The sequence below is a fragment of the Diabrotica virgifera genome, chromosome 1 (assembly GCF_917563875.1).
Source record: "Diabrotica virgifera virgifera chromosome 1, PGI_DIABVI_V3a".
Taxonomy (NCBI): Eukaryota; Metazoa; Arthropoda; class Insecta; order Coleoptera; family Chrysomelidae; genus Diabrotica; species Diabrotica virgifera.
In genome coordinates this window covers 258,273,152-258,294,057 of record NC_065443.1, presented here as the reverse complement: position 1 = coordinate 258,294,057, position 20,906 = coordinate 258,273,152, and the positions used below count along the sequence as shown (strand labels likewise).

At 33.1% G+C, this 20,906-nt stretch overlaps 1 protein-coding gene across 1 annotated transcript; it reads right to left on the bottom strand.

Moving 5' to 3' along the window:
• Positions 1 to 632: 632 nt before the first annotated feature.
• On the bottom strand, positions 633 to 20,871 carry LOC126883709 (zinc finger protein 501-like). The gene is made up of 2 exons (XM_050649374.1): positions 19,990 to 20,871; positions 633 to 1,920 (listed from the first exon to the last, which is right to left on the bottom strand). Exons 1-2 carry the CDS (start codon positions 20,216 to 20,218, stop codon positions 782 to 784), a joined length of 1,368 nt encoding a protein of 455 aa, XP_050505331.1. The 5' UTR covers positions 20,219 to 20,871; the 3' UTR covers positions 633 to 781.
• Between the last annotated feature and the right edge of the window lie 35 nt (positions 20,872 to 20,906).

Below are 20,906 nucleotides of genomic sequence, written 5' to 3'. Positions count from 1 at the left end.
GAAGACTGGATGTTTCATCAACTCTCTACGATTTTTTTTCAAAAAGTTATAGCCTTCGACATTTGACCTCTTGGGATAAACAATTTATAATATCTAAGCAACAACTTCGTTAATCCGGCTTTACAATTTTGTTTTATGTTTGGAATTGAAAGATCTTCATTTTAAAGCTTTAAAAAAAATAATTTGTACAATAAATAACGCAATTGTAAAAAACGGCCATTTTGGTCCTTTCGCAGGCTATTTTGCAATAACCAATAAACGAAATTAAACTTACCATAGCTCAAATTGTAGGTTTTTTAATTTACTACAACTTTCTATCAAAAAGTTTTTCTCTAAAATCAATATCCTAAGCTGCAAAATTAAAAATCTTTCAAAATTGCAAATTTAACAAATGAAAATCGCAATTAAAAAAAAGCTCACAATATTTTTGGTCACATTTTAGTATAAGTTATTCCTGGCATCGTCCTTTAGAACACCTGATAGGTTTCAAAAATTCCTGAATTATATCACGTTTTTTCACCCACAGCCTGGGGTATAGATCAAGATCTTTCGAGAAGCTTACTGTAGGCGTCCAAGGTCCGACTTGGTCTGTAGTGCCATTGGATAGATGGATGGAGTATAAAACTAAAAAAAAATTGAAAAATAATTTTATTCGTATAAAAATGTTATTAAAAAGTTTAAACTTGTTTTGAAGAATCTGCTAATTACAAAGATCCCTAGTCATGCATTTTACTTAGTCAGTCGCAGCTCTATATATTGTAATTTTCATTTAAATAAAATGTCAGTCTGAAGATTTTCTTTCGGTATGTCTACGACAATGTTTTTCTAAATTAATTTTCTGTGTAAACTGACGGGAACAAACGTCACATTTAAAAGGTTTCTCTTCAGAATGAATCAACATATGTCTCGTTAAACTTCCATTTTGAGCAAACTGTTTTGAGCATATTTCACATTTAAAAGGTCTCTCACCTGTATGCATACGCATGTGTTCTAACAATTTCCTATTTTCCGTAAATGACTTTGAACACACCTCACATTGAAAACATGTCTCTTTATTATGCGTTCTCATGTGTATTTTTAATTTACTATTTTCACTAAATTGCTTAAGGCAAACATTACATTTTGGAAGTTCTCCTGAATGTGCACGCTTGTGAAGACCCAGAGCATAATTATTTGCAAACTGAGCGTCACAAAGGTCACACTGAAATGGTTTTTCTCCATTATGCACTCTCATATGCCGTGTCAAACTAGCTTGTGTAGTAAGCTCTTTAGAACAGATATCACATGTTAAATTGTTAAAAGGTTTTTGTTCAGTATGCTCTCTATACATATGATTTCTCAAACTTTCCTTACGTGTGAACTCTTTGAAACATATTTCACATTTATAAGGCTTCTCTTCTGTATGAACCCGCATATGAAGTTGCAGCCTATTATTTTCTAGAAACTGTTTAGAACAAAACTCACATTTAAAAGGTTTATCATCGGAATGTAATAGAAGGTGGGTCTTAAAATGACTGCGATGTTTAAAAGTTTTTGAACAAATTTCACATTTAATACGGTTGTCGTTGTCTTCATCATGTGTTGTTAAGTGTCTATTTAGTTTACTACGAGCAGTAAAAACTTTAAAACATGATTCACATTCATAAAGCTGGGGTGTATGGGGTTTTTCTTCAGTATCTTTAGTATGAACTCTCATATGTCGTGTTAAACTACCTCTTGTAGCAAGCTCTTTAGAACAGACATCACATTTAAACGGTTTTTGTTTAGTATGACCTACGGACATATGCCTTTTCAAACTTCCTTTGAGCGTGAACTCTTTGGAACATATTTCACATTTATAAGGCTTCTCTTCTGTATCGCTCCGCAAATGAATTTTCAGCTTAAACGGTTTGTCTTCAGAATGCGTTTGTTGTTCAGAATCTAAAATAAAAAAAAAAACAATAAAAGAAGTGCACTAGATTTGAGAAAAAACTTTGCATTAAAACGATTTAAGATTTACTAGTTTTGGATAGATGGTTTAAGAGTTTTCAACGAAAGCATAAGATGATATGTTGACATATCAAGCTGTGCCAACCCTCAAGAAATCATCTATTCTGTTGTGTAATAGAGTGATGCTGAATCTGTTGTTATGCGAACCGGTTAGCCCTTCGAAGACGGTGCCGCAAAGTTATTTATGACATGTCAACAATATTTTTGTTTGTTTGTTTGTTTCGTGAATAATCGAAAACATTATTTTTGGTATCTAAAGGGTCGTTTAAACACAGCGATAAATCAAACAACTTATCAAGGTCAATCGAGTTGTTGCAACTTATCATTGTGTGTAAACGGTGCATCGCACAACTTATCAAAGTTGGAGTTGGGTTGAAGGTGGTATCGCATTGAATCGCAGCGTCTAAACAGCGTTTCAACTTGTCATCACAACTAGTTGCTGTGACTTATCGTTGTGTTTAAACGACGCTTAAGACAACGATTGTGAATGATTTTTTCAGTGTGTTTGCGACCAAATAAATGAAATGGGCCCGCTGAATAACGTAAGCGCCACATCACTCGTGTTTTTAAGAAATTGAAAAAAAAGTTTTAAAATTATAACAATTGCAAACTTATACATTTTGAGGGTTAGTAATACAGTTTAAAAATACAAATTCCAAACTAGATTATTCACCCTTAAAATGTATAAACTCACCATTATCACAATTTTAAAACTTTTTCTTTGACTTCTCAAAAACAATGTGAAGCTTACAACGGTATTCGGCGGGCCCATTCAATTGTTACAAATAAATTATGTTTGACCACGGTTCCCGTGAAGAGGGGTTATCGTGGGAGATCTTGTCACTGGGAATTTTCCGTCAACTTATTTCTTAATGATTCTTTAGTCAAAATTCACTGAGAGCGAAATCGCAGCACGTTCTTTTTTTAATTAAGCGCGAAATGCATTTTTTGCACAAAGCTCTCTATTCCGTAAGTAGGTATTTTACATCGTTTGAAATTCATATTGTATTTCCAATATTTTTTTCTTTCAAAAACTATCAGAAGTAGTTTTGGGGACATTAATACATTAGCCTGAATTTTTTTCAGATTTTCTGACTACTCTAAGACCACTTTTTGAGGCTTTGAAAATGATTTTTCACTTTTTTGACACTTTTAAACGCTTTTTAGGTATTGCTCTTTTTCCAGGTGTGAGTATGTAAATATACTTTATTCAATTTAATGATATTATTAGTATACTATAAATACAAAATACAAGCTTAAATTAGGCGCCAATTTGAAAAATAAACTAATATACACTCACGGACAAAAAATTTGCATATTTTGAAATTAACGTGTGAAATAAAAAAATTTGTGCTGCCCCCAGTGTCAGAAATAGGATTTCTTTTCAGAAACCAAATTTTTGTAATGTTTCATATAAATGGTTTAATCGGATTTAAATTTAATGTGGGCTATATGGTGGCCAATATAATTTTTAAATTGAATCACATCGAGGTAAGTATTCACTATTCTACCGACATTAAGACTTGCGTCATGGTACACGAATTTGTTATCCAATATGGCTGGTAAATGGCACAACATGATCTTATAAAATGTTTTAATGTACATATCAGCTATCATTCACCCAATCACCTCCACAAGTTCAGTATCTCCTTACCAAGAAATACCACTTCATACATAGCACTATGCCGCCACCACCAAAATTAACCCTCTGTATGAGGTTATATCTGGCATACCGTTCACCATATGGAAGCAAGATTTACAAGACTTCGTCTACAGAAGAGTTGGCGAACAGTATGTCAGTTGTAACCTCATACAGAACGTTAGTTTTGGTGGTGGCGACATAGTGCTAGGGAGCGGTATTGCTTTGAAAGGACATACCGAACACGTGAAGGTGATTAGGCGAATGTCAACTGATATGTACATTGAAAACATTTTAGAAGATCATGTTTTGCCATTTGAAAGCCATATTGGATATGACATATTGGTGCTAACGCACTTCTTCTTGTCGTTAGCATAGTGAATACTTATCTTGATGAGATTCAATTTAAAAAAATTATATTGGCCAGTATATAGCCCAGATCAGATTTAGATCCGATTATAGTATTTATGTGATACTTTAAAAAATGGCATTCGGAAAATAAATCCTATTCCTATGATACAGGGGGCTAAGGATAGCAGCACAAAAAATTTCATTCCACATGCATATGCAATATTTTTGTCCGAGAGTATATAAGTGAGATGCTTATTTTTGCACTATAGATGTTACAGGTAGAAATTCGATAACATACGTAATTATAATATTATATTATTTATTTATTATATAAATAAATATGCAGATATATGTTGACCGCAAAATATTAACAATTATTAGAGATATTAGATGTATAATAAATTGGCAAAGTGTTACATTTTTTGTATTGAAAAAGAAAACAATTTTTTTTTAAATAATAATATTATTATGACATTATAATGCCATTTTAAATTTGCGTTCCATTGTATCTTTGTACGGCACTAATTTTTTGTCGAATCCGGCATGGTTATTGAATTTCTACCTGTAACACCTGCAAAGCAAAAATAAATACCTCCCTTATAGTTAATTTTTTAAATTGGCGCATAATTTAAGCTTGTATTTGAATTAAATTGAATAAAGTATATTTATATACTCACACCCGGAAAAAGAGCACTATCTCAAAAGCGTTTAAAACTGTTACAAAAATGAGAAAATCATTTTCAAAGCCTCAAAAAGTGGTCTTAGAGTAGTCAGAAAAATCTGAAAAAATTCAGGCTAATGTATTAATGTCACCAAAACTACTTCTGATAGTTTTTGAAAGAAAAAAATATTGGTTATACAATATGAATTTCAAACGATGTAAAATGCTTACGGAATAGTGCTTTGTGCAGAAAAAATGCATTTCACGCTTAGTTAAAAAAAGAACGTGCTGCGATTTCGCTCTCAGTGAATTTTGACTAAAGAATCATTAAAAAATAAGTTGACGCCGGAAAATTCCCAGTGACAAGACCTCCCACGATAACCCCCCTTCCCGGGAACCGTGTGACTCCTTACATAGTTATTTGTTTATTAGTATTGTGTTTTAATAAATCTTACGTGTTGTAAAATTTTTTTCTCTGATTCTGGCCTTGGTTTAGAACTAGAACCTTTAGCCACGTAATTGTATAACTTATCACTAACTCGGGTGTAATGTGTAGTGTGTGTGTTGAGTAAGTGTCTTGTTACTTTGCAAAAGTCGACGTCATTGTCTTCGCAACAAGACGCTAATTGTATCCGAACGTCTGCGGTCCCTCCGGTAAGTACCGATCCCACAAGGACATAAACTATTTTCATTTATTAATTTATAATAAATGAAAAAATTCCTGACCCTGGCGGGATTTGAACTCACTACCATTCGGAACTTTCGATCCAAAGGTTAGGCACTCTTACCACTGAGCCACAGAGGGGGTTCCTCTATATTGTATGCCGAGAGTTGTAAAATAAGTGTTGTAAAATAAAGGATTTATAAAGTACGAGTAGTCTGTATTTATTTAATAATAAGTTCAGTGTTTTTCATTTGTTTAGTTTAATTAATAACTTTGATTTTTTCATGTGACATAACCACACAAAATTAAGAAATAGTCCTAATTAAGAAATTAAAAATAATTACAATCTCCAGGGGGGTTGGATAAACGCTGCGAAGGAGTGGACAAACGGGTAGTTGTGATTCTGTCCCCGAATTAACGTTTAAATACGCATTTAAGCGGACGTGAAGTTATCCCAAATTGAGAAATAAAAAAAATAATTACAATCTCCAGGGGGGGGGGGGCGTTTCGCACTTTAAGGGGTTTGACAAAAGATGCGAAGGGGTGGACAAACGGGTAGTTGGGATTCTGTCCCCGAATTTACGTTTAAATACGCATTTAAGCGGACGTGAAATTAGCCCGAATTGAGAAATAAAAAAAATAATTACAATCTCCAGGGGGGTCGTTTCGCACTTTAAGGGGTTGGACAAACGCTGCGAAGGGGTGGACAAACGTGTAGTTGGGATTCTGTCCCCGAATTTATGTTTAAATATGCATTTAAGCGGACGTGAGGTTAGCCCGAATTGAGAATTAATAAAAATAATTACAATCTCCAGGGGGATCGTTTCGCACTTTAAGGGGTTGGACAAACGCTGCGAGGGTGTGGACAAACGGGTAGTTGAGATTCTGCCCCTGCAGAAACATTCATTCTAATGGAGTCTGAAGTCTGAAGTACTTTTTTAGCAGTACTGTTCTATTATCCGTAAGAAATATGTATAAACATTTTTTTTTAAATATCTGTGGGTGGACAAACATGGACAAACGATGGACAAACAATACATCAAGAGAAATTTTAAATTTTCGAAAATTTGTGGATTTGTGAAGTTAGCCCGAAAAAAAATTTTTGTTTATAAAAAAAATTGATGGGTGGACTAACGAAATAACACAGCGGACAAACGTGGACAATCAATGGACAATCAAATGGCGTCGGTCATATTTATTTTTTCCCGACTTTTTCGGGCTAACTTCACGGACCTAACTAGCGTGTCTACTGCATGGTCAGCCAAAATTGAAAACAATATTGTTACATGTTTAACAGTCTGAGATTGTTGTTTACTTTTACCCCGTTTTTTAGTTTTTTTTCTTAAAATTTCTGGGGTAAATGGAAACTTTGAATATCTTATTTTTTGTGACTTTTTCTTACTAGTTTTTAAAGACATTCTACTGTAGACTTATTGTATAATAGCCAAAAGCTTTTATTTTATTATAATATGAAACAATATATTTTTAAATAAATCTAAAATGGTTAGATGTCATGAAATTTCAAATAGTGTTTCCAATTACCCACATTAACCCTATCTCATGATAGGCTAATTAAATAAACGTTACCATGTTAAGCCCCTTAAAACTTTTGTATAACTCAAACTTGTGATGCCTTTGACCAGATCCTTGCTCTTGTACTTATTGTTCCTTTGTAAAACATAAATTGTAACGTAACAAAGAAGTAATAAGAAAACAATTATCGATTCATAAACTGTTTTGAGATGAAGAGCCCTGAGATACTATATGTGTTCAATATTCTGGACTTGAAAGCTGGACATAAATAAGCTATAGTCATTTAAATGTGGTGTTACAGAAGGATGCTTAGAATAGCATGGTCACAGAAGAAAACTAACATGGAAGTATTGAGAGAAATAAACAAAGAATACGAAATAATAAACACAATAAAAATGAGAAAGTTACAATATTTGGGACACTTAATGAAGGGACAGTAATATGAAATGCTAAGTCTGATAATACAGGGAAAGATAAGATGATGAAGGAGTATAGGAAGAAGAAGAGTGTCATGGTTGAAAAAGATAAGGGACTGATTTAAGCGCATTTCAATAGAACTCTTTAGAGTAGTGGTAGATAGGAGTAAAGATAGTGATATATCCAACCTCTGATTAGGAGACGGTACTTTAAGAAGAAGAAACTGCTTTTATCTTTCATTGGAAATATTACTCAAATATATGAAACCACCCTAAATAAAAAGACTGTACATACTTAAGGGGATGTGTACGTATTTTCGGCTGCAATGCTATTCAAATGGGGATTAATTTTTTTCGAAACCTGAGAAAACTAATAAGAATTTTTGAAAAATTTAAACGCAGAATGAAAGATTACGTTATTAGCGAGGGCCGAAAGTCCCTGAAAACTTCTATAATGTTTATTTTAATAAGTTACAGGGGTGAAAAACTAAAAGAAAATTTAGAGTGCTTTTTAATTTCAAATATTTCATTCATATCAATGAAACAAATCAAAAGAAAATTTCTGTTGGAGTGAAAATAAAAAGAAAGATACACTCCAACATAAGTAAGGAAAAAGGAGAGTAACTAGTGGGACAAAAATGAAAATAGATGGGATGTAAAGAAGAGAGTGTAGTGGCTTCTACGTTGAGAAGCCTCAGTAGGAAAAATACTACTTTCCAGTAGTATTAGTGGAGGAAAGTGGAAGGATGTAGAAGTGAAGAGACTTGTATGGGGGGATAATGAGATGTAGAAATAGATGAACTGAAATAATAAAAGTATGAATAGACAGAGGCAAACTGAATAGAGTTGGCTAGCAAAAGATGCAAGAGAACAACTTGACACTCAAGGATGGATACGGCTCGTTTGCATGCCTGTCGAAAAACAGTAGCTCATAGTAGATAATGATGACCAAAAAAGGTAAATATTAATATAAGAATAAGGTACTGAAAATGTATAAAGATGAATAAGTGCTAAAGAAGAACCAATTAATTAAAACTAACAAATCATGGGCGCCATGAAAATGATCTTCGTTCATTCTACCAGGTATCTTACACTGGTGTCAAATACTAAACATATTAAATATATAAGTAAATGTAAATATAAAGGGAATAAGAATAAATGAGGTACAAAATAAATAATCATTTATTAAAATTAACTAGCAGATTTTTAACAATCTCTGAGTTAGACCAAATTTAATATTATGTAACTCTAACAATGACAAAAGTTATACAAAGCGGAAGCCCTTTCATTCGCGAAAGTTAAGCGAAGCCCTCAAAAGATCTAAAAACGGTAAAGCAGCAGGACCTGGAGACATCCCAATTGAGTTGGTAAAGTACGGACCAAACATATTACATGAGATGTTGGTTCAACTATTTAATAAATGCTTAAAAGGACAAAATATCCCTGATGATTGGAATGTTGGATACATCAGCTCAGTATTCAAGAAAGGATATAAACGCATATGCACTAATTATAGAGGAATAACTGTTACCAGCTCAGTAGGGAGGTTGTACGGTCGAATAATAAAAAAAAGAATAAAATCAGAATACAAAGACATGGAAGAACAAAGTGGATTTCGTGCAGGAAGATCGTGCACTCATAATATATTCGTTCTGCAGCAGGTCATAGAAAAACGGAAGGCAAGGAATCTATCTACCCACCTATTGTTTGTAGATTTGGAGAAGGCATACGATACGGTACCTTTGAAAAAAACTGTTTCAAACATTGACGAAGGTAGGTCTCAGTAGAGAGTATGTGGATGCTATCGTAAATATATACAAAAATGCAAGAAGTGTCGTTAAAGAAGGAAACTTTATATCTGAATCATTCCCTATATCAAAGGGGCTTAAACAAGGATGTTGTCTGTCTCCGACTTTATTTAAAATATATATTCAATCATCGCTAGAGCAGTGGAGGAAACAAGTATCCGGAATGGGAATAGACATAGGCAGTGGTAAATGTCTAACAACTTTGTTTTTTGCAGATGATCAGGTAGTCGTAGCGAATGATGAGGAAGACATGGATTATATGTTTAGAAAACTAAAGAAAGAATATGAAAAATGGGGCCTCAATATGAATATGTCAAAGACAGAGTATCTTAAAATAGGGGATGATGAAGAAGATCCAGAGTTAGAAATTAGAAACACGAAAATATGTAATGAATATAAATATCTCGAATCTATAATATCTAAAGAAGGCACTACCAAAAGAGACATCGAAAAGAGAACGCAGCAGGGCAAAAAAGCGGTAAACATTCTGAGCTCTCTACTGTGGTCTAAAGATATAAGACAAGAAACGAAATTGACAATCTATCGTACCTTGGTAGAGCCTATTATGAGTTATGGGGCAGAAGTTTGGCAGATGACAAAAAAAGATAGGAAAAGAATAGAAGTAGTAGAAATGGATTATCTAAGGAGAGCGTGTGGTATATCTAAAAAAGATCACATCAGGAATGAAGATATTAGAAGGAGGACACATACTGTATATTCCAGTGTAGATAGAATTGAAACTAGACAACTAGTGTGGTATGGTCACGTGAAACGAATGAATGAAGATAGATGGCTAAAGAAAGCTTTACATTATATACCACACCAAAGAAGAAGAAGGGGAAGACCTTCAGTTGCCTGGGAAGAAAATGTACGGCACATCATGAAAGATAGAGCCATCAAAGAAGACAAATGGATGGACAGAAAACGATGGCGGTCGAAATGCGAGAAGCGGCAGAGGCTGTAGGAACCTCGCTTATAGATAGATATTTCATTCAAAATAAACTTTTATTTATTCTAAGGGACTTTCGGCCCTCGGTAATAATTTAGTCTTTCATTCTGCGTTTAAATTTTTCAAAAATATTTATTGGTTTTTTCACGATTCGAAAAAAATGAACACAATGTCCGTGGTAATATTTTCCAAATCTATCTTTGTCTTACAACGCACTCAGTCGAATAGAATATTGTCAGCATATTGTCAGTCGGACAGTGACAATTTGAAATATTTGGCATGGCATCGGGAATATTTTGAGTTGTTGATTAAATAATATTGATGTATAGTTTACTTGATAAATAATTGATTTAAGACGTGAACTTAATAAAAAGTTATTTATTGTGTATTATTCGTGGAAGATCTAAGCAGAGAATACATCAGGATAATAAATTCTGTGATCCAAGTATTTTGTTAAAGATGTTCAAAACTGTAACCGTTCCATAGTAACAATATATTATTAAAAAATCACTTTAACACTTTTCCTCTTTTCTCGATTGAGTATTAGTTTTTGTTGTACATATCAATTATTACAATCACTGAATACATAGTTAGTGAAAAAATTATCACATTTATTAACTGAATTATGTAATAATTTTCAATTATACAAATAACAGTTATCCAAGAACATTCAAAAGCCATTTCTTTAAGTTAATGATGACATTTTCAAGTATAATGACATTCTAGTAATGTTTAAATATCCATATGCTTCTTTTCATGAGCATTTTTCAGTGCGTCACAAATAGAAAAAAAGGTAAGTCCGAGATAATACACATTTATGACATTTATTCTAACATGACATTTTAGTTAAATCTGACAGTTGTCACATTTTATTTGCAATTTTGCATAAAAACAAATCAATTGTGTTTATTGCATTTATAAAATGGTATTTTCTTTGATTTGTATAGTGTTATAAATATAAATGGTACAGATTATATTCGTAGATATATTATGTAATTAGTAAATAATTTTTTTTCGATTATAGCGCCATCTATTGACAACTAGAATAAATGTTATAAATGTCACCGACGAAATGTTATCACCGACGTGCGTTTTTTTCTGTCACATACAATTTAATGCATTAGAAAGAAATCGAAAAACTGTGACGCACTGAAAGATCCTCATGAGAAAAAGCATACCAGTGTGAATTTTATTACACGTAATTTGCCATGTAAAAACAGAAAAAGTATGGATAGCCGTAAAATGTTTGCGAATTATGTACCGATGGCCTTAAGTATAAAATAATTTATGCTTGAAAGCAAACTACATATAGATTTTAAAATGAATGTTTTTATAAATGAAATAAAAAAAATGCTTCTATTCTATAGCATCTAAAGGCACGTATCCCATAGGCTTAACCAGGGGGGGTTTGGGGGTTATAATCCCCCTGGGATATACTTTGAGCTCTATATGCTTAACACCATACCCGCTAGAGACCTTCCAGTAGTTGTAACCCCCCCTTAGGGCCTTGTAACCCCCCCTTAGGGCCATCCTGGTTACGCCGTTGATGTATCCATTACGTTGGTGCTCCGTGTTTCCTGTAGCTGCTCCACATAGTGGATACATTCGTGCTCCTGCTCAGCGATTCAATTGGTGGAAGTTTATACACTAAGCATCAAAATTAACGCACCACCTTAAAAATTGAACATTCTTGATGTCTCGTATTTCCTTAATCTGTTGTCCTATTTGAGTGATTTTTTTAGTATATTATAGCTTTATTCTTCAAGAACATCGATGTAATAATATTATTGCTAAACAGGTGTCATTGTATACTGGGTGTAACAGTGATAGTGTGTTTTTTTCCTCAAAGTTTAAAACACCCTGCAGAATATTCTAGGGTATATAAAATATTGAAATTAAAACTCAACTGTAGCCTTGAGCTTTCTTAACATTTTGCTTTTTGATTCATTCGCTGATGTGGGATAATAAAAAAGTTAGACACTTTAAAAACTAGCCATGTTAATCATCAATACAGGGTGTTTCTAAATAAGTGCGACAAAGTTTAAGGGGTAGTTCTGCATGAAAAAATAATTACCGTTAGCTTTATAAACATATGTCCACAAATTCTTCGTTTCTGAGATACAGGATGTTGAATTTTTTCTTACAAACTGACCATTTATTTATTGCTTTAAAACCGGTTGAGATATGCAAATGAAATTTGGTAGGTTTTAAGAAGCAGTGATTGCGCATTTTTTGACATACAATTAAGAATTTAATTAAGAAATTCTTAATTGTATGTCAAAAAATGCGCAATAACTATCTTTTAAAACTTACCCAATTTCATTTACATATCTCAACCAGTTTTAGAGCAATAAATAAATCGTCAGTTTGTAATAAGAAATTCAACATCCCGTATCTCAGAAACAAAGCATTTGCGGACATATGTTTATAAAGCAAATGGTCATTATTTCTTCATGCAGAATTACCCCTTAAACTTTGTAGCACTTATTTAGAAACACCCTGTATTGATGAATAACATTGCTAGTTGTTAAAGTACCTAACTTTTTTATTATCCAACATAAGCGAATGAATCAAAAAGTAAAATGTTAAGAACGCCCAAGGCTACAGTTGAGATTTAATTTCAATATTTCATATACGCCAGAATATTCCACAGGATGTTCCAAACTTTGAGGAAAAAACACACTATCATTTTTACACCCGGTATACAATGACACTTACCTGTTTAGCAATAATATTATTACATCGATATTATTGAAGAATAAAGCTGTAATATACTAAAAAATCACTCAAATCGGACAAGAAGTTTAGGAAATACGAGACGCCTTATCCATTGGAGCAGTTACATAATGGATATGTACCTTTAAAGTTCTTATATATTATACACCTTGCCTTTTATTGATCATTGTTTAATGAACATTTTCTTCTGATATGATTGACATGAAAAATAAAGAACGGATGAAATTTTTTGTGCTGCCTCCAGTGTCATAGGAATCAGGTTTTTTTTCCGAATGCAATGTTTTAAAGGATCCTATAAATGCGATAATCGGATTTAAATCTGATATGGGCTATACAGACCAGTAAGGATCTGTGAAAAAACGTCTATTTTTGGATGTGAGAGGTGGCATTCGGATTTCTGCAGATAAAGTTAGCTGACACCTTCAGTAATAATAATTGACTTATGCTCCTTCTCAAATATGCCCGGAACATTAATAAAAAAATTAAAATATTTAAAAATTTCGAAAAACGTCGATTTTTTTCTGCTTTCTTTGCTTATAACTTTAAAACGATTCGTTTTGGAACAAAGTCGTAAAGAAATAAAATAAAGATAATTGAATTTTGCATGATCTACGACTGGTCAAAAATGTCTTAACGTATTACCTTTTCTGCAATATAGCAATAAATACAAATAAGGGGGCAAAATACGCCTGTTGTTATTCAATGTTTTTAACCACTTTGGTGGCACTTAGAACCTTAGTAATTCGCTTAGGAAATTCTTTGTAACATACTTAAACCGTGTACCGAATTTCATTAAAATCGACCTAATAGATTTTGCATATTAAATTTGCAATCTAAATGTTTTTAAAAAAGTTCAAATTTTTTAAAATCTTTCTGAACAAAAAGTAGACCATTTAGAAGTTGTCTAATTTTTTTTTACATATAAAGAGGTGCTCTACCTATCTAATACACTTTACAGAATTAAAATCGTATTATTTAAGGGGCCTTAGCAATGTTTTAAACTTATAAACAATTTTTTGGCTCATAAACAAATAGCTTTTTTTAATAATAAAAAAATTAATTTTTAGCAATGCAAATAATTAAAACTCTAGACTAATCTAGACTCTAGACTACTAATCTAAAAAATTTAGTAAGATGGATACTTCACCATACATCTCACCACAAAAACATAGCTCCAAAGAAACTGCAGTTAGGAAAGCCAAAATGCCTCCACCTGTGGTAGTGGAAGGCTTCAAAGAATATGAAGTCCTATGTAACTTCCTTAAGTCGAAGATAACAAACTTTACTACTAAACTGGTGAATAGTGAAGTGATAAAAGTTAATGTACAAGACGGTGAAGAGTACAGAAAATTAATAAAAGCTTTAAGAGAGGAAAATGTCCAATATCACTCATACGAAAACAAACAAGAAAGACCGCTAAAAGTTATAGTAAAGAGATTACATCACACTTGCTCGTCCCAAAAAATTGTTGAAGATCTGCAAAAAAGAGGCTATAAAGCCATAGACGCAGTTAAAAAGCTAAAGTGGCAAACCAAACAGCCATTAAACATGTTTATGTTAACCATCAGACCAGACGAAGATATCAACAAAATATATGGGATAATGGACATCTAGGAACAAAAGTTGAAATTCAGCTTTTTAAAAATCCCAAACTAAGACCGCAATGCAAACGATGTCAAGCATATGGTCACACATGGAAGTTCTGTGCTAGAGGGCCAAGGTGTGTTAAATGCACAAAAAAACATCTTACTAAAGATTGCGATAAACCTGAAAATGTTAAACCAAAATGTGTCCATTGTGGCGAAAACCATCCTGCCAAACTACCTAGGATGTATCGTCGCAAAGGAGATGCAGAAAATAAAAAACAGAGGTCTGAAAAAGACGAATTTGCCACACCCTCCAGACAGAAGGTCAGCTGAAACCAAGTCAAATGCTGGTGAAAGAAAACAAGCACAGAAAGTTACTAGTAATAAGACATATAGTGCGGTAACAAAAGGTCGCAATGAAAATTATCAGAATGATAAATACCAAAAAACAACAGAGATTGAAAAAGAAACAGAACAAACCCTACAAATGATATTACAGGAGTTGAAAAAATTAAATGAAAGGGTCACTTCCCTGGAATATAGAGCTCAAGGTGCTATTCCAAAGGTAAGAAATGGCTAATGATCTTAGAATTATCGCATGGAATGCCAACGGGTTGCTTAATCATCAACAAGAACTACAAGTAATCCTTGACATCGAAAAAATTGATTTGTTTCTTGTCTCTGAAACGCATTTCACAAATCAATCCTACATCAAATTTAAAGGATATAAGGTATATCATACAATACACCCTGACAATGCGGCCAAAGGAGGCAGTGCAATCATCATAAAGGATAATATATATGTCATCATGAAGAGTTGGAATATAAAACTGAACATATTCAAGCTACTACAGTACACATAAAAACTAAAACTTTTAAAATAAATATAAGTTCAATATACTGCCCACCTAAACATTCCATTAAAAAAGAGCAGTATAATGAATTCTTGAAAAGCTTAGGGGAAAGGTTCATTATTGGAGGTGACTTCAATGCAAAGAACACACACTGGGGCTCTAGAATCACTACTACTAAGGGAAAGGAGCTATTGTTAGCCATTACAGAACAGAGGTGTGAAGCACTATCAACTGGTAGACCAACCTACTGGCCTATGGATAGAAACAAGACCCCTGATTTAATAGACTTCTTTATTATTAAGAATATTTCAACTAATTTCATAGACATTGATGACTGTTGGGACTTAAATTCTGATCATTCCCCTATAGTACTAACCATGAGTGACAGGATTATTAAAAAACAAAGTAACCCCACATTAACAAATAAATGGATGGATTGGGCAAGTTTTAAGCTAAGCCTTGAAGACAGAATAAATCTAAGTGTACCAATACAAAACGCAGAGCAATTAGATAAAGAAGCAGAATTGTTGGTGAACAATATCCAGCAAGCAGCATGGGAAAACACTCCTACGCTGAAACCTAGGCTAAAAGGAAACAATTATCCAAAGGAAATAAGGAACATAATAATTGAAAAAAGAAAACTGAGAAGAATTTGGCAACAAACAATGTCTCCTCAAGATAAGACTAAACTAAATCGTGCAAGTCAACAACTCAAAAGAACTATCCTACAATTAAAGAATGACTCGATTAATTCTTACTTACAGGAGCTAACAGATGACGGTAGTACAGATTATTCCTTATGGAAAGCTACTAAAAGACTGAAAAGACCTATTATGCACTCTCCTCCTATTAAACTAGCAGAAGTATTAGCAGAGAAGTAAAAGCAGAGCTATTTGCCATACATCTTGAAAATACATTCAAACCAAATGAACCTCAAGGGGATGAAGAAAGATGGGAGGAACCTGTTCAATTAGAGGAAGAGATTCGGCTAACTACACCAAAAGAAGTGCTTGAAGAAATAAGGGAAAATATTAATCCGAAGAAAGCTCCGGGCTATGATCTAATTATGGGTGAGCTGTTGAAAAATCTTCCCCGAAGAGCTATAGTAAAATTAACAAACCTCTTTAACGGTGCATTCAGATTAAAATATGTACCAATGATATGGAAGATGGCGGAAGTCATTATGATTCCTAAACTAGGAAAACCAGCACATGCGGTTTCCTCATACAGATCGATATCTCAGCTTCCTGTAATATCGAAGCTGTTTGAGACACTGCTCCTTAAGCGAATAAAACCAATTATTGAAGCAAGGAATTTGATACTGACACATCAATTCGGATTTAGAAATAAGCATTCAACAATTGACCAGGTGCACAGAATCACAAATATTATCGAAAGATCCCTAGAAGAAAAGAAAGTCTGTTCAACTGTATTCCTTGATGTTGCACAGACTTTTGATAAAGTCTAGCATGAAGGTTTAACATACAAACTAAAATGTTTTTTACCTATACAGTACTCAAAACTTTTACAGTCATACATAAAAGAAAGACATTTTAGAATTAAGCAAGAAAACTTTTTTTCAGACTTAAAAGAAATTAGAGCAGGTGTTCCACAAGGCAGTGTGTTGAGTCCGGTCCTATACCTACTATACACGTGTGATATACTTGTACTGGAAGACAACACAGTTGCCACCTTTGCTGATGATACAGCTATTCAAGCAGTAGGGACGACAAGTGAAGAAGCGACCAACAAGGTCCAAATAGCAGTTAACCAAATCTATAAGTGGACACAAAAATGGAGAATCAGGCTAAATGAAGCTAAATCTGTCCATGTTAATTTCACCAACAAAAAAATACAATATATACCAGTTATAATCAACAATATCCAAGTACCATATGCAGATACTGCTAAGTATTTGGGTATAAATTAGATGCAAAACTACGCTGGAAGGTGCACGTTAAGAAAAAAAGGGAAGAACTAAATATAAGATATAAAAAAATGTACTGGCTAATTGGAAGAAACTCCACATTGTCGGTGCATAAATAAGTTACTAATTTACAAACAAATATTGAGACCTGTATGGACTTATGGATGCCCACTATGGGGGTGTACTAGACCAAGTAATATAACAGTAATACAAAGATTCCAGAACAAAATACTAAGAAATATTGTAGATGCTCCTTGGTATGTTACAAACAGTGATATCCATAAGGACCTAGGAATGGAAACTGTGGATATAATCATCAAGAAGATGGCAGGAAGTCACGAGCAACGACTTCACATGCACGAGAATATTGAGGCAATCCAGCTCCTCGATACTACTGGGCAAGTTAGAAGACTGAAGAGGACAAAACCTTATGAACTAGTTTAAGTGATAGGTGATAGTGAAAAGCAGAGCATAGTGCTTGTGCGCGTTATTGTGTATGCTAGAATAGTGCACTATCTTGTTAGGTTAGATAAGAGACGCTATGGGGTAAGCTCTTAATTTTAAGGAACAGTAATAATTTAGGTTAGATTAAAATTGCTCATTGGTCAAGTATGACCAGATTGTAATTGTAATAATCATCATCGTAGTGACGATTATGGGAAAGAAAATAATTAAAACCGGTATAATTTGACTTAAACTTTCAAATGCTGTTAGCAGGATTGCTATGTTATTTTTTAATCAAAAGTTATTCGCGTTCAAAAGTTGCAATTTTTCGAATTTTTGAAAGTTCTACTGCGTTTATCTCGAAAACTATGTATCCTACGAAAAAACTTGTAACAACATTTTTTGCTTAGAATTACCCAAGAAATACAAAAAAGTTTTATTTTGCAAAAAATCGATGTTATGTAATTCCTCAAGTTCTTTGTTTTAACAATCTGATCGACATCCAGATCAACTGTTACCCAAAAAAATCATGTTCTACGAGTCAAAAAATACATAAAAATCTTGGGTAAGTCCATCTAAATAAAGGAGCCCGTAGCACCCCCTCCTGGCCACAGGACTAATTTGTTTATAAGCCAAAAAGTTGTTTATAACTTTAAAACATTGCTGAGGCTGCTTAAACAATCCGATTTCAATTCTGTAAAGTGCATTAGATAGGTGGAGTGCTTCTTTATATGTAAAAAAATTGACAAATCTTTGTATGTTCTAGTTTTTGTTGTGCAAGATTTTGTTTAGATTGCAAAATTATTATTCAAAATCTAGTACGTCAATTTTAATGAAATTTGGTGTACGGTTTTAGCACATTACAAAAATTTTCTAAGCGAATTAGGAAGGTTCCAAGTGTAACCTAAGTGATGGAAAATCATTGAATAAGGACAGGCTTGTTTTGCCCCCTTATTTTATATTTATTGCTATTTTGTAGCAAGGGTGATAAATTAAGACATTTTTAACCAATCACATCTGATAGAAAATTTAATTATCTTTGTTTTATTCCTATACGACTTTGTTCCAAAATTAATCTTTTAAAGTTATAAGCAAAAAAAGTAGAAAAAAACAAAATTTTTTGAAATTTTTAAATATTTTATTTTTTTTATTAATGTTCCGGGCATATTTGAGAAGGATCATAAATCAATTATTATTAAGGAAGTTATCACCTAACTTTATCCACAAAAATCTGAATGCCACCTCTCACATCCACCTAAAAACAGATACTTACTGGTCTAATATGTTATAGTCATAGTCATATAATAATATGGTGGCCAATATAATTTTTAAATTGATTCTCATCAAGTAAGTATTCACTATTCTAGTGGCATGAAGACATGAGTTATTAGGCATTAACTTGAATATGCCATCCAATATGGCTGGCAAATGGCAAACCATGATCTTATAAAATGTTTTTAATGTACATAATATCAGCTGTTATTAATCCCATCACCTCCACAAATTTGGTATATCATTTCCAAGAAACACCACTCCATAGCAGTATGCCTCTACCAAAATTAATACGCTGTGTGAGGTTACATCTGCCATATATTCAGCATATGGAAGCAAGATTCACAAAACTTCATCTACAGAAGAGTAGTTGAATGGTATGTTAGTTATAACCTCATACAGAGCGTTACTTTTGGTAGTGACAACATAGAGCTTTGGAACAGTATTACTTTGAAAAAACATACCAAGTATGTGGAGATGATTAGGTGAATGCTAACTAACATTGCAGATCATGTATTGCCATTTTCCAGCCATATTGAATATGACAAATTCGTGCTAATGCACGATAACACACATCTTCATGTTACTAGAATAGTGAACCCTTACCTTGAGATTCAATTTAAAAGTTATATTGGTGGCCATATAGCCCAGATCAAATTTAAATCCGATTATAGCATTTATATATAAAAGAAATCCTATTCCTTTGACATTGGGGGCTAAGGGTCGGTACCTTATGTCCCGATGAAACCCTGGTTAGCTAACCGAGGTTTAATGGGCACAGAAAATACCGGCCCTAAGAATAACAGACTTCATAAATGCAATTATAATTATTGGGCTATAATTATATTAATAATTATAATTGCACGGAGGATGATCTATGGAATGACAGAACGAGATAAAGATTGGAAATCGGAAGACCTCGAGGAACTTTGTGAACCGATATTATATATATTATAATTGCATATTGCATTTATTAAGTCTGTTATTCTTAGGGCCGGTATTTTCTGTCCCGATTAAACCTCGGTTAGCTAACCGGGACATAAAGTACCAGCCCTAAGGATAGCAGCACACAAAAATTTCATTTGACATGTTAATTTCAAAATATGCAATATTTTTGTGGGTCAGGATATTTATATTATGTATATCTATATTAACCTTACCTTCAAAAGCCACACTGTATTCCTTTGAACTTTGTTCACATTTCATATTTTCAAGATTAATTTCTGTGTTTAGCTCCTTTATGTCATTAGAATTCACATCTTGAATATGGTGCTCATTAGTTAATTCTGCCTCCTTTTTAATGAGCTTGAGCTTAGTATCTGTTTCTGAATTATTTTCGTTTTTAAGTTCCTTCTTAATTGTTACTTCTTTTTCTTGAATTGTCTCCATGTCATAAAAATTAATTAAAACGTTTTTAAAAAATGGTATTATAATATTATTAAAATTTTTGCAAATCACACTATGAAAATATTAAACCTTCAATGATCAACATTTTATGCTCAGTAAGTATACTTAATAGGTATGTGACAAGCAAGAAATGGCAATGAATTTTTTCATTAACGATAAAATTTAGTTTTTAACACTAATTTCAAGTTTTTACTTATTTCACATGACACTTTTTGCCTTTTTGGGTTTCAAATTTCTAACGTTTCACGTTCACGTTTCTTTCTGTGGCTGTGGTCACAGCATAGAAAACGCAACAGCAGTGACACACTAGAAGGCGGGAAAAGTTCGCGCACTATTACGGCGCAGATCGTCGGCCATTTTGTGCGTAGTACCAGACAATGTAGAAAATCGACAGTGTTGCCGATTTGTACATAATTATCAGATTTACTTAACTTTTATGACATTCTGATAATATTAAATATTTTTTAACATAATTTTATACGTATGCCTGTAAGAATTATGTCAATAATTGGGACATAACACAAAATATTGATGATGAATGGCGATTGTATTGTTAATCTTTTGCATAAATTCCAGAAATTATTCAAAAAGAATCTCTCACGAGTAATAAAGTTGGTGACATCGGCAACACTGATGAACTAACACATCACATCACCACTGACATGTACTA

Excerpts from the sequence above, each read along its gene's own strand:
- LOC126883709 (XM_050649374.1), bottom strand. The coding sequence starts at position 20,218 with ATGGAGACAATTCAAGAAAAAGAAGTAACAATTAAGAAGGAACTTAAA. Across the intron at positions 1,921-19,989 it reads ATACAGTGTGGCTTTTGAAG|ATTCTGAACAACAAACGCAT; the intron begins GTAAGGTTAATA and ends TTTTTATTTTAG.